The sequence below is a fragment of the Harpia harpyja genome, chromosome 12 (genome assembly GCF_026419915.1).
Source record: "Harpia harpyja isolate bHarHar1 chromosome 12, bHarHar1 primary haplotype, whole genome shotgun sequence".
NCBI classification, from domain to species: domain Eukaryota; kingdom Metazoa; phylum Chordata; class Aves; order Accipitriformes; family Accipitridae; genus Harpia; species Harpia harpyja.
In genome coordinates this window covers 32,572,955-32,587,161 of record NC_068951.1, presented here as the reverse complement: position 1 = coordinate 32,587,161, position 14,207 = coordinate 32,572,955, and the positions used below count along the sequence as shown (strand labels likewise).

Here is a 14,207-nt window from a genome sequence, read left to right as displayed (position 1 = left end):
TCCAGTGCTAATGGCAAATGCCCTTTTTTCCATCCTTAGGGGGTGCTTTCAGAGCCTGGTGTCCTGCTGCCCACAGCCTGTGCTGCTCTGTCCTTGTTTTCTCCTCTGTGCTCCCACCTCCCATGAGGTTCTCAAGGAGAGGTCTCCCATCCCTACGCTAAGCTGGATGGCTTCACAGCCAGTATACTGCTTTGTCTTCACATCAGCACTTTTGGAAGTTTAAGATGAGCAAATTAGAGTGTAGATATTTTGGACATCAGCCCTATGTAAAAACCCTCCTCAGAGTTAAAAGAGGTGGATACTTCTGAGCTTGCACCTGGCCCATCACGTGGCTGTTTTCACTGAGAAGAGCCTGTGATCTTCCCAGCAGTTCTTTATATGAAGCTGTGAGGTCCCTATAGGAAAAGGGAGGTGCAGAGAGCATGGCTGCCTGCCAGCAGCAGGGATGCCCGAGATGGGTTGGTCTAGATTTTGGGCTCCAGCTCCAGCCCTCCATGTATCCTCTGCAACAGGGAATCCCTGCTTTTAGACAGCAGACAGTGCTGTCTTTCTAATGATCAAGAAGAGCTGGCATAATTTAGCACACAAGGGGGGTGAATTGGATGGGATGCATTGCAAGGCTGGACACGGGGCGTTCATTATGGCAAGTTTTGTAGTTGCATGCAGCAGGTTTGAGATGCGAGCTTCTATCTGTGGGGCTGGTTGTTGGTGCCTTCAGGCTTTGTGGCAAGTCACCTTCTGCTGGTGACCCCTTCTGTGGGGTCTGAGCACCTCGAAGTGATCTGCCAACGTTACCAAGCTGTCGTAGCCATCTCCTGAAGCAGCGAGGGGTGCAGCTGAGCATTTAATGGTTAAATGATGTGTTACTTCCTGTGCCACAAAACCTATGGCAGAGCTGTGAATATTGCAGGGTTCATCCTGATCATGCCTGTCATGATGTGGGGAAATGCTGGTGAGTCTAAGTTCTCCCATTTTCTCTCCTAGGGGACTTCCTTCCTCCACCCCCACCTCCTGCGGATGACCTCGGGAACATCACATCATCACAAGGTGCCTTTCCCCCCCCACCCGCTCTGGATGACGTTACTTTCAATGTGCAGGTAGGAAGAGAAGAATTTCATCATTCATGCAGAACTGATCCAAAAATTGTGGAAATGAATGGATGATAATAAAATGAGGTGGCAAAGTGCTGTGGTTAGAAATCATGTGTCAGGAACAACCAAGTCAGCTTTAGCAAGCTGTGTTTCCCAAGTAGGGAATATTTCCATTCAAAACTTGCAGAGCTATTAAAGGATTTTTCCCATCCGGCTTGAATTAGAAGACTAATTGCCTTATGTCCTTGTGATGGCAGATGGGAATGAAACCTTCCCAGAATGAATTGTTTTCTGGAAGGGCCATCTCCTTCATGGACCGTGGAGAGACTTTAGGGCAGTAATCTGATCCTAAAAGTGCTTTGTTTAGAAGCCTAAAATTAAGTGGAGCAAATAAGGCCTGGCCCAGGCTCCAGTGATGTCACTTGAGACCCTTTTCACCCCTTTTTTGCTGGCTTGGATCCTCTAGATTTGCCATCTGGATGAAAGTGCAACTTCTAAGATGCATCAGGTGATGATGGCATGTCCTGTGTGGATAGGGACATGCCTTGAACACCTTTGAAAGGTATGAACACCTTTATGCAGACATTGCCAGCTTGCCTGGGGTGCCAGGTACTCTTGTTAGCTCAGGCACATTCAAGACAGGTATATTTAGACTGCAGGGGCAGGCTGTCAAGGTGATCAGGGAGTGAGGAGCTGATCTTGCCAGTGGAGACCAGAAGAGTTTGGCTTGTTAGCTGAGCAAAAGGAAGGCCAAGGAGGGGGTATGGTTGCAAATTTGAAGTACCTTTGGGGAATAAGCACCAGAGAAGAAATGTTTCAGCTCTGGGTGAGTGTTGGTGCAGGAACAGGAGAGGGTGAGCTTGCCAGAAGTACCTTCATGCTGGTGTTTGGAAAGTTTCTAAGCACTGAGGCTGCAAAGGTCTGGAAGAGCCTTCTGGGAGGAGGAGTGAGAGCAAAGCGAGCCTAATCTAGGTTTGAGGCTGATGACAGCTGTGTAACCACATATCCACAGCCATGGGGCTGCCCTTGATGACCCTGGAAGGTTGTGGCAGTCCTGTGTCCTTCAATGGATTTGAACCTGAGAATAGGCTAGTGGGCAGACATTAAACAGGGTTCAAGAGACCTGACTTAGTTCCTGACCCCACCACAAACTCTAGAGTCAATTCGTCTACTTTATGCCTCTGTAAAAAGAAAACATTTCCCTCCCTCGTGGGCTTCCTGTGATCTCTTGCCTGTGGCGAGATGTTCAGATGCTATCACAAAGTCTCAGCGTGTTCCTGCAACCTGTTCAGCATTACAAGCAGCCTTTGAGAGGGAAGGGGTTAATGAGGATTGTGTTCTCCCTTGCCAGGAAAGGCTGCAGCCATCAGGGACATTAGCCAAGTGCGGAGCATGGCTTTTTCCCAGCCTTGGGGGAATGAAGTAATTCCCCAGCAAGTGTTGTTCTGTCTCTTATCTCTCTGAGAAGAATGGACCCCATGGGAGCAGGGGAGCTTCCAGACCGTCCTGGGAAGCGGTGATGCAGCAGGCTCCTGGCGAGGGCAGAGTCCTGCCTGCGCGGATGCCTGCGCAGGAGCCTGGGCAGCGGCAAGGGGTTGTGGCACCTCACGTGCTTCTCTGGGGTCAGGCTTCCCCCTTGCCCGGTCGCCCAAGGAGGGGACCTCGCTGTGTTTATTGGAAGGGGCTCGTGTCTTCAGCTCCTCATGCCTCCCTTCTGTGATGGGTCCAAAGATGTGCCTGAGCCACTCAGGTCTGTCACTGGGACGTGCCCCTTGGTAGAACCACCCGACGGGTGGCTCTTCCCCGCTGAGCTCATGAAATTGCTATTTGTCACACCCTTTCTCTCTGGCTTTGGGAAGCTGGGGCTAGAGCTGTGTTCACAGCATTGGGTTTTGGCAGGAGAGCGAGATTCCTTCGTGTGGCGTCCTGTTTGGAGGAAGGCAAGCCTACCAGCCATACCCCAGCACTCCTGCCTGTCATGACCCCCAGATGTACTCTGTGCAGCAAACACGGGTCCCTGCCTTTAATCTGTGCTCTCTTGTCACCTTTTTCCCCTTTCTTTTCCCTTCCATCCTCTGAAGGAGATTGGGAGCAGACAAAAGCCAGGGCTAAGTCAGGAGCCAACGGGTCTCGTGCTGCAAGATCAGCTCCTTATCTTGCAGGAGCAGCAAAAGCCATGCTGAAGCAAGACGTAAGGCCCGAGAGATGAGGGAAAAGGGCAGGTGGCGATGGAGAAAGCTGCTCGATGCCTTTGTGCATTGTTGAATGCACAATGATTGTTGAACACAGTCATTTTCACAACTCTGGGCAGAGGCTCCTGTGCTGAAGGAGCAGAACAAACGGTGGCTGTGTTCCTTCTGCGGTGAATCCTTTCTCAGCCCTCAGGACATGGTTGCCTGAAGGCAGGGATCTCATGAGCATGTGTTGGATTGGGCTCCACCAAACTAAAGCCAAGCCTGATTCTGCTCTCCGATGCCAGGCCACTTCATTTCCATGCCTCAGTTTCCCCATTGCTGGATGTAAGTGCTGGAGCAGATGACCCTCTCCTGAGCAAGGACCGGATCTGAGGCTGCTGCCTGGGGCGGTTCGGCTCCTGCAGGCCTGGTGCGAGCCCTCCAGATTTACTCCAGAGTTTGAAATTTATCTGCTCCAGCAAATCGGCCCCTTTACAACAGAAATTTCTCTCTGGATGGCAGAGTGCTGATGACAGCTTATGAAATATGTGTGCTGTGGCTCCAGGTAAAGCTTTTTATACTAGGTGTTGATGAGGGCAGCAGAATATATATATGTTTAGTTTATTATCATTTCATGCGTTAGTGTTAGCAGAAAGTAAAAGCTGCACAGTTGTAGCTTAAGAGCAGCAGTTAAAATAATAATGCCCAGTTTTCATAGGCCTGTTTATCTCTGGATCTCTATTTGGACAGTGGAACTGGCCACTTAGGATCAGATCCAAAAAGGTACTTTAGTATCTGACTTCCCTTGAGGTGCTTATGCTCCCATGGCAATCAGAGGAGGACTGGGTTGTGAAATACCTTTGCAGCAGATCTGGCACTTTCTTGTAATTTCTGTTTTCCCATCTAGATCCGTCCTATTTGGATTCACAGCAGGGCTAGGGAGGAAAAGGGAAGGAAATTTAAACTCTTTTCTTATAAACTGTAATGCTTTTTAAAAAAAAGAAAAGGAAATGTTTATTTTAAAAAAGAGTGCGTTGGGGCTGGGGGAGAGTTGTGTTGGGAAGTTCCCCTTCGGCTGAAGTCAGCCGGCGAAGGCAACGGCTTGTTCCCAGAATGGTGGTGAGGGCGCGGTGATGGCGTGTTTGACAAATAAGGACATGAGCAAAGAGCCTTTTGCCACGTTGGCTTGGGCTCAGTTTAAGAGAGAAAAAAAAAATAAATCCTGGATGGGAAGAAAAATGAAATCACTGTTTGTCAAAGGGAAATAGATAGATCTGGGAGGGAGGGAGGCAGATTTTTTTTTTTTTTTTTTGCCTTCTAGTTTCAAAACAGGCATTCTGCCCAGGCCAGAGAAAGCAAAGTGAAAAACTCTCTTAAGCAACCTCTCGAGTGCCCTTGTTTGCTCACAGAGAGGGACCCTTGCTCATGGCACCAGCGATTTCTTCCTTCCTCGCCAGGCAGGGTTGCTCAGGGATGAGGACTGTGCACAGCAGTGTGAAAAGCTGGTCCCTACCCTGCGTCCTGTCGCTGGGAAGGCTGGCTCTGGAGCCGTGTGTGCTACAGGGGCATCTCGATAAGCTGTATTGCGGGGGCTTCACATCTCCACTGGCTTTGAAATAACCAGTTCTCCTTAAAGGAGGGGTTCAGAGTCCAGCGGTTTGTGTTGGGGCAGGACCTGGGTGGCTCAGAGCAGATGTGACCCTCCACTGCGGACCTGCCAACAGCCACCTTGGAAAAACATGCATTTACGAATCGCCGCTAATTACCAGCAGGTGCTGCATCTGCAGTATGGATCTGATTTTCATTTGGGACCCTAGATGCTACTGCAACACAGAAAGGAAAGGATTGTATTCAGCTGGGAGATCACCCCCTTCCCAACAACCCCTGGCTGTTATCAGTGTGTTTTTTATTGACAGGCCACAAAACACTTTACAAAAGAAATACCAGTCTCTCCCTGATAAGAAAGCTGAAGCGGGGAAGGTGCTTTGCCTAGGTCGCAGGCTGACCAGCAGCAGGCTAAAAATAGGACCTAGATCTCCTGCGTCCCAGAGCAATTCTGTCTGCTACATTGCACCACCTCATTACTGTAAGAACTGTCAATTAATAAGCGAACACCATCAGCGGCTGAAAACAGTAAGAATTTGGGATATGCCAAAGAGGATGTGCAGAAGTGGTTTAGGACGGGGGTTAGAGTGAAGAAACAGTCAGACTTTGAACAGTTGCATGAAGTGCAATATAAAATAGTTTAATATACCAGTTCTTGTTATAACCACCATGGAGGGGCTGCAGTGCTGCAGCTACGTGGACAGGGAACTGTTCCCGTGTTCAGACCTACTGGACTCAATGGTTGTATCATCCTGTTGCGATACGCAGAAAATAAGCCAAAGGGCTCAAATTCCTATTGCCAAGGAATTTTGAAAGGAGAAATGCCGAAACGCAGTCTGAAGGCATATGCGCCTTCCTCTGCAAGGCTGTTCAGAGGAGACCCGGCTCGCTTCTACCTAGCGCTCACGCCTGGGAGAAGGTGGGAACGTGTTGATAGATGCGAGCAGCGAGAGCCTCATCCTTGTTACGGAGGAGGTTGCCAGGCATTTTGCTGTCTGACTCCCTCCTGGCGAGCGGCGGCAGTGGTGCCTCTTCGTGGGCTGTGACTCACCAGCTAAGGAAACAGCCAGAATGGAGGAATTTTTTTTTTTTTTTTTAATTTTGGGTGCACATATTGACAAATAGTTGGGGAGGGAAGAGCGTGATTTTTGCCTACAGGGGGTGCTGCCTTAAATAGCACGTCTCCTGCTCAGCGGCGTGGCAGCTGGGCTCTGCCTGGGTGCTGGGTTTGCTTTAAATCAATTGCCTGCCTTTTAATGTTTGGAGAAGCTGAAAAGGCCAAAGAGAGCAGAACATGTGTTCAGCCTCCCTCTAGTGCTAGATTTTGTTAATCATCAGGATTATTGGCCTGGGTGTAGGTGCTCGCTGGTGAGGAACATCGGTAATGCAGCGCAGCTCTAGCTGCCGGCAGGGCTGACTGGCTCCGGGCAAGCAGCAGTAGCTCCCAGTGACTCTGTAAATAAAGCCATAGTCTGCGTGTATCACTTGCCATTTGAGATCCAGCTTTTGCAGATTTCTGGAACTCCTAACCTGATTCATTAAAATCCATGTGATAAGCAACTGCCTTTTATCTAAATTGAAGCCGTGTCCACCAGTATAAATAAATTACCTGGTAATGTTAACCCTCTTACTCAAACCTTGGCTTTGCAGGAATGCTTTTGATCTGTCTCCTTCTGCCTTCCTCATGTGTTTGAGAAACAAGAATGTGCTGTGCTCTGAATTAGACTTGAACAAATAACATGTATGCTCGCTGCATGTTTAAATGCTCACAGGGTCTCTACAGGTCAATACATGTTTGCTCCATAATAGAGGTTTCTAGGCACTAAGGTGTGAAAAATCAGTAATATGAAGTCTGTATATGATGATGAATATCTGGATGCATGATAGATAAAATGCATGTTTTTCTCGTATGCGTATATATACACACACACTATATGTGTATGAGAAATGCATAATGAGTGGGGATATAGAGCAGACCTCCATGTTATTAGGGAACAAGCATGCACATTTTATCCCTGCTGCTTTTTTATCCCTTTCTGTGGGTAGCATGACCAGTAGATCCAGGATCACAAGAAAAAAGGAACACTGAGCATTTCTTTCAGGCAGCTCTTGATGCAACCCATCTTATACGCATGTTTGTTTTACAATGCCAAACCACATTCTATTTTAAATCTTTAATGAACCTCTGTTCCCATCTGTGTAACTTTCCAATCCTTACTCTCTTCAGAATAGACAAAGATGCTTATTATAAACCACAAATTTTACTGAAAGGGTAAACTGGAAAAGTTTTAATTGTACGGCGTAAGCCTGCCATTCACCTCTCTGCCTGGCTATTAATATCTTGGCCATGTTATAATGCAATACAGCCTTTAATAGCTAAACCTCGCGGCAAGGGCTACAAAGGAAGCAGGGATCCAAACAGTTAATTGTGCTCATTATTTTCATCATGCTTATTACCGTGTTATTTAATGTATTTGTTATGTTATTATTTAATATAGTAACACAGCACGCAGGATGCGCCAGGACCTGCACTGGTGCACACTCGTGCCTTCTTTGGGAGGACGGTTGTGACTGAGGCTGGGAGACGCTTTTGGAGATGGAACAGAGCGGCTTTTGATAATCTGCTATACAGCGGGTGATGAGGTGAGGGAGCAGAAGAAAGCAAAAGCCTAATACAGATCATATGTAAATAAGGGTATGGGACCATCTAAGAAGTTGTGATAGGAAACAGAAAGGTCAGAGATGTTGCTGATTACGATGTTCAGAGATCATCAAGCTAAAACCATCCCAGGTTAAGACACAGGGCAGTGTTATGCACATGTGCCGGCTTGGGTCCAAACAGCGGGCTGTGGTCCCCTGGTGCTGGGCCCAAGGTTACAAGCCCTGGTGGGCACCTCCTGGCTTGTGTGGGTGTCTTTGTGGGAGACTGTCACACTGCCGGTGCTGGAATCAGGTTCACTGCTGGCACCTGCAGAGAGGTTAATCTGTAACCTGGATTATCCGCCTGTGGATAATAGAGACATGAATGTGGAAAGTAATAGGGGAGGCATGGATAGCATGCAGAAAAAGGAGCCAATTTTATCCTGTCAGAGCTAGTATTGGCCTGTGACAGACAAAAAGGAAGCAAAAACATCATTGTATCCAAGGTAGAATTATTTAAGCAGAGGGAAAATAAAAAGATAATGATGATGTGGGAATTCTCCCATCAAAGCAGATGAGCTGAGTGATGGAAGAGAGTGAGGTAACATGATCAGAATTGAAGAAATTTCCATTCTTCTCGTTTCTGAGTGCTATTCAAATCTTCTGTTGGATTAGCAGGTCCTAGGAAAGATCTCTTGCAAGATCGGTTGCTCCTGTGTCAAATCCTGGGTAGCCTGTGTTGCATTAGGGAACTGTAATGCAGCGGCAAGACTAAGACAGGCAGACTGTCAGGAGCAAGAAGGAATTCTAAAAATTGCAGCAGACAAACTATTATGCCTTTTCTATGAAGCTGGCTGGGATTGGAAGATGTGGTTTAGAAAGTCAAAGTCTCTCCATGCAGCTTGAGCATGGTGGTAGGCTGGAACGTGATAGAGCAGACAGAGTCAGATTCCCACCTTGGTTTTGGTGCTTTTAAGTACTATGATGCTGTGCAGTACAGAAATGAGCTTTGGTCAAACAAGATGAAAGGAAATACAGCTATACTGATTGGAGAATCCAGTTGTCTGTCTAAATGCAGTTTTAAAGCCCTGGAGTAGTTCAAGGAGTAGGGCAAACTTCATCCTATTTTTGATGCAAATTTTGCCTGGCAGTAATGAGATGTGGATATGGAGAAGTTGTGAGAGCATCTAATTTCCAAGAATGGAAGTGGCTGAGATGAAGGTTCCTGTCTCTGTTTTTCAGTTTCCATTGCTGGTGAAAAACAGCTTCAGCTGCCATGACGGGTGGTTTTGTTGTCAGAAAATATTGCCTCTGTGAAGAACGTGCGGCACAGTGTCTGAGCAAGCTGAAAGGTGGCAGAAATACCAATGAGAAATGTTGTTGTAGCCAGAGCTGGAGGAATTTGTTCCAGGACAGAAGGGCAGGCATGATTTTAACTGTCTTTTGCCATTAAACTCCATCTTTGCAGGACCATTCCCTACAGTTGTATTTTTCAGATTTGATTTGCTGGTGAAAATGCAGGATGTTGATTAGCTTTAACACACAAAGAACAGGTAAGGAAGAGCATCTGGAAAACATCATATGATGTTTTAAGTGTTGTTTTTAGTGGTGTGAGAAGTAAAATAGAAATGTTTGGGAAAGCTGTAGCAACTCAAAGTGTTGCTGAAGCCAGCAAGTGACAGCTCCACCAGAGGTGCTGTAGAAACTCCTCTCATTCAACAGTCCTGAGCTACGGCTCCTTCCCTCTCCATCTTCTCATTTCCACATCTCTCTTTTGCCATGGAAACAGCCTCATGTCTTGTCACGTCCCAGGTCTAGCCTTCCTCTTCAGCTCTGTTACTCCACTCACTCCTGAGTCACTCTCCCCTTCCTCCCCCTGTCTCTGGCTCTGCAAATTCCCCTGGTTCTGCCCTGCAATACCCTTCTGTGTGTTCCCAAAAGATGCCACTGCCGAGGTCTGTGCAGACGTTCGGGCGTCAGCGCTTCCCGTGGGTAGTGGTAGGGCTGCCCTCTGGGAGCGGCGTTTGGTCGATGCTAAGGTCAAGTGAGCCTCTTAAAGACATTCAGGTAGGGAATGTACTTTCTGTGCAGAAGTAAATCCCGTTTGGCTTCTGTGGCTGTGTTGGCCCCAAGCAGAAATACAGTTAAAAGATATTTTCCTGAGGTCTCGTGCACTGGGGACACATTTTCCAATACGTGAATTCTTATTGGAAAAGAACAACTTACATTCATTTATTTGCATATGGACGGTATCAAAATAAACCTTGAAGCTCACCCGGGAGGCATCTGCACCCTGGGGATACTCTCTGCAACAGGGTTTTGCAGCGGTCTCTGGGCAGTGCAAGTTATTCATTGTTCCCCTTTCTGTGTAATTCAGGTCCTTTTTCTTCAGCTGAGGTACTCGCTTAGGAAATGCGTAGAAGGTAAGGTGTCCGAACGAGAGGAGGAGGTTGTTAAAAAAGAAAGAAAACCCACGTTCATCCAGCCAAGTCAAATACCAGACACACATCTGGCAGCCTTGAAGGGAAGGTAAAAGTGGGCCTAATGGTTTGGAAAATGAGATTGCAAACTTCTAGAAGGCAAGGACCTTCCTCCGTGAATCAGAACTGTGGGGCTGGCCCAGCCGAGTCTTGCCCACCCCATGGACTGCAACCATTAACCGCCCGAAAAACATGTGGACTGAGGCAGAGTCCAGATTTTCCTCCTCTCAACTTTGAGAGAAATATACTAGATTTTTAATATGACTCATTTCTGCAGAAGCCAAACCCAAGCCATTGACTTTCATGTAGTCTTATACATCCATTTTGCTGACATTTTGCCAGGCTTGCTGGGAGATTCTTGAATCCTTGCAAATGTTTTGGCACGCACCCCTTCCTATTACAGCAAAACAAGCAAACAAATTCAGAAGTATGTTATATGTTTAACTTCTGCACTTGGAGCTTATTCAGGCGGTGAAAATTGACTGGCCAATTTTAATTTTACTTTTTTTTCAGTGGTGATTTCCTAATAGCTTCATAGCCCATGTTCAGGATTGCTTTCTCAAATTCAGAGAAGCTTGACTGTGTGCTTAAACTTCATTAAAGTTGATAGAACTTAAGCACACGTGTAAAATTAAGCATATGCTTATGTTTTATACAGCCTTTTTGCAGGTGACACAAGCAGCTGCATATGGGTTTCCAACATGTGATTAAATTCCAAAAGGAGTTTTTAAAAACAGTTTTAGTCAACCTTAATTTTCTGAAATTGGTAGCTTTAACAAAACCTATCTTTTTTGATTAAAATTGCCTGAGATGTGTCCCTTTTTAAAAGCTCTTCATTTAACTGTCACAATATACAGTCTTGTGTGGGATAGAGTTTGTTCATGCAAATTTAATTTCCAGTTAAAGTGGTACAAACAAAAAGTGATTTCAGTAGATCTTTATGAACGTGGCAGTGCTGTTGCTTTCTCACCTCTGCCGATGTGGGGGCCAGGCAGAGCCATTAAATTGTCAGCTGTGCCCTTCTGCGTATCGCAGATCATAAAGCTTTGCCCAGTCACCCAGGGAGACCAAAGGCATCCAGCCTTGATCCACAGACATCAAGAGATGGACAAATCTTGGAAGTTTGTTCTAGCATTTAATTACCTGCAGTATTACACATAAGTGAATATCTCTGTTATTTTTAAATAGAATTTCCCTGGCTTCGGCTTCCTGGCTGCAGTATGTTTTTCTATTTTGCTAGATTGGACAGTCTTGTGGTATCTGGCGTTTTTGTTCTGTGAAGCTGTTTAGATATTGTTATCGAGCTACTCAATCTCCTTTGTAAGTGAAGCCAAGTGAGCTCTCTGCGTGTCTCATTGCCAGCTGTTTCTGCTTTTCTGGGGCGTCTCAAGTTTTTAAAATGCTGCCTTCCAAACTGGACACGGTATTTCAGTGCCAGACTTGCCAGGAGTGTTGAAAGGAGTAAAATCACCTTCAGCTCCGCACTTTCCCTGCTCCAGGATGGTGCAGCACCGGGCAGGAGCTGGTGTTTGGTGTGGTTTTCCCCTATGGAATATAAATCCTGAGTCGGGGGGCTGGGTGTGACAGCTTACCCTGTGCATGGGTGTGTGTAATTCATGGCTTGTCAGACACGTCCTGTGCCATTGGAGGCATCCTCCTCTTCCCTCTTACACCAGAAAAGGAAAGAGGAAGATCACGACTTGGCCAGGATGTGGAGGTGAAGGGAGTCTTTGCTCTTGGACATCACTGTGGGATCTTTTATAAATGTAACATTCATGTTGTATGACTCAGTGGGAAGGTTTTCCTTTATTGCAGTGGACACTTAATGAGCTATTTGGTTCCTACATCGATTAAACTTTGCAACTGTATTGGGGTAATTGCTTACTCTTCGGTTATGGGTCCCCTTGGAGGCAGATGATGAAATATCCGATATCTCCTCTTAGTTCTCAGGTTTTCTGCAAGCAGCAATACTCTGCAGGGATCATCAGCTCTGCTTGATGGCTAATTAAACATTAATTTGTGATGATATTGGAGCATTTTTTTAAGTTGTTGAGGGAGTGGGCAAAGGGGAAACTTTCAGCGGTCACCATAATTATCAATAACGAGTCCTAATGTAATTGCATTAATTAAAAAAAAAAAAGGATGTATTCCCTGCTGCTGTAAAGTCAGTTAAAGTAGCTGAAAGTCATGCTGGGTCAAAAGGATTTCATGGCCAGCTGGTCTTACCCCTTGAACAGAGAGGTAGCGCTGTCCTGCAGAAGGCATGAAGAAAAAATTGATATTTTCCACTTCATATTGTATATTCTACTGATGAACAGGAACGTTTCACTAATTCAATATAATTCCCAAGGACGAGTGATTGTAACTCCACACGGAGAATATTAAATTGCCTTAATGGAAAAATAAACTGGTTTTATTCTCCCCCTTCTCTCCCCATCTTCCCCGTTCAGTTTTCAAATAACTTTATGTGCCTCCTTAGTTTATTAAGACACTTCTCATCTTGCTGCTGATTTTGCATCTGGTAGCACTTAACACAGACAAGACTTCCAAAGCTTTTGATCAGACATGTTAAGTAAACTATCGGGACTGTCAGGTCTGCTGCTCTGGCAGATGTCGGCTCGTGGGACTCCTCTCTCTTCATCCCCCGACTGTTCCTTATCAAATCCATCCTGTTGCTTTCATGTGCTTGAGGATCATGGTGCCTCTTCCCCATGTACTAGCTGGCCCACAGTACAAAGATCCTATGGTCGACTGAATGGTATTTGTTGTTTTGCTGGTTTTCAGTAGCACTGCAGTTTTAAAAGCACCATTTAGCCAGCCTTGAAATTTCCAGGGCTTCCTTCCATGAGCAAAACGCAGCAGTCAGAAACCCGAAAAAGCCGGCTGCAGGTTTGAATGTCCAAGGTAGAGGTGTCAGTCTGTGATGCGGGGAGCAGGGGGGGTGGATAACACCATCCTGGGGCAGAGCAGATGGGGGCTGAGGGGACCAGACAGCACAGGACCTCTGTGTTGGCATCTCCAGCTTCAGGGCACCTACAAGCGCACCCCTGGGCTACAAGGCAGATCATGTTGAGTGCTTTGACCTATTTCTGCATCCTCTTGACTCCTGTCACATAATTGCCTTCTGTTGTCCTCAGGGGTGGCAATGGGACAGGGGGTGTTGCACATATCCTCGTGGACTATTGTCCATGTCCCATCACAGCCTCTGGGGTCATCGGCTGCTGGCCTTGGACCCAGTGCTTTAGCAGGACGTGCCCCAGGCCATGGAGTCTGTTGGCTAAACTTCTATGATGCAGCTTCATCCTTTTTTGTTTCTGCTCACTCATCTGACATCCAGGGCCAAATCCTTTTCTGTGGTCTTGAGAAGTCTGGACAAACTGTGGGTGTTTGTGGCAAAAGCTTCTCTCCGGTGTTAGGGGCAGGAGCTGTTTGGAAGGGAACGTAGCCCGGGGCTCTGCCCTGGCATTACTGCTGCCCATCCGCACTGGTGGCATCCTGCCCCTGAGCTGAGCCAAGGTGCTGGGTTTGGGATTGGGGCCCCTCTCAGGATGTGCAGAAGGCAATGGCTTACAAAACAGTGGTGGAAGGAGGGTCACTGGCCCAGAAGCCAGTGCTCGGCATGGCGGCGGCTCGGATCCAGCCCTCTGATCATGTGAAGTTGGGGCCATCCTGCAGTGAAATTGCAGCTGGAGCTTGGATGGCTTGGACAGCGGTTTGTTGTCTTCTTGCATGTTTTGTCAGGGCTAGGACAGCATATATAGAGAATGAAAGGTCCATTAAGGAGCTGGGTTGGCCCGGTGGATTAGTGTCTTTATCTGATGGCCAGAAGGAGCTTGGTTGTGTCTCTGAGTTGCAGCACCTTGCTCCCACCCCTCTACCTGCTTTCCCTTCCGAGGGCTGGTATCCAGTTAACAATAAGCTTCTTGGGACAAGGATGTTTCCTAACTGTTGTATGTGAGCAGTGCCTGTCACACTGATCTCTAGGGAAATATAAACCTTTATTGTCATACAGATTCATAACTGCAACAAAGTCTTTGCTGTCTTTCATATATGTGTCCCAGGAGGCTGAGTGCAATTGGCTGTGATTTCTGTTGTCTTGGCTAGAAGGAGGGAAGAAGCAGGTTTCCAGGTGTTGGTCCAAGTCCTGGCACTAAGGCGATGGTCAGTTATTAACTGCAGAGACTGACATGTACCCACCAGCAGAAGTGATTCCTGGG

General features: G+C 46.9%; 1 protein-coding gene across 15 annotated transcripts in view; it reads left to right on the top strand.

The window, feature by feature from the left end:
* LPP (LIM domain containing preferred translocation partner in lipoma) overlaps positions 1-14,207 on the top strand; it is a 353,246-nt gene that overhangs the window by 162,086 nt on the left and 176,953 nt on the right. For all 15 annotated transcript variants that reach the window (XM_052803756.1, XM_052803757.1, XM_052803760.1 and 12 more), the window contains one exon: positions 985-1,097. In XM_052803756.1, coding sequence (XP_052659716.1) covers positions 985-1,097 — 113 coding nt within the window. The remainder of the gene's footprint in view (positions 1-984; positions 1,098-14,207) is intronic.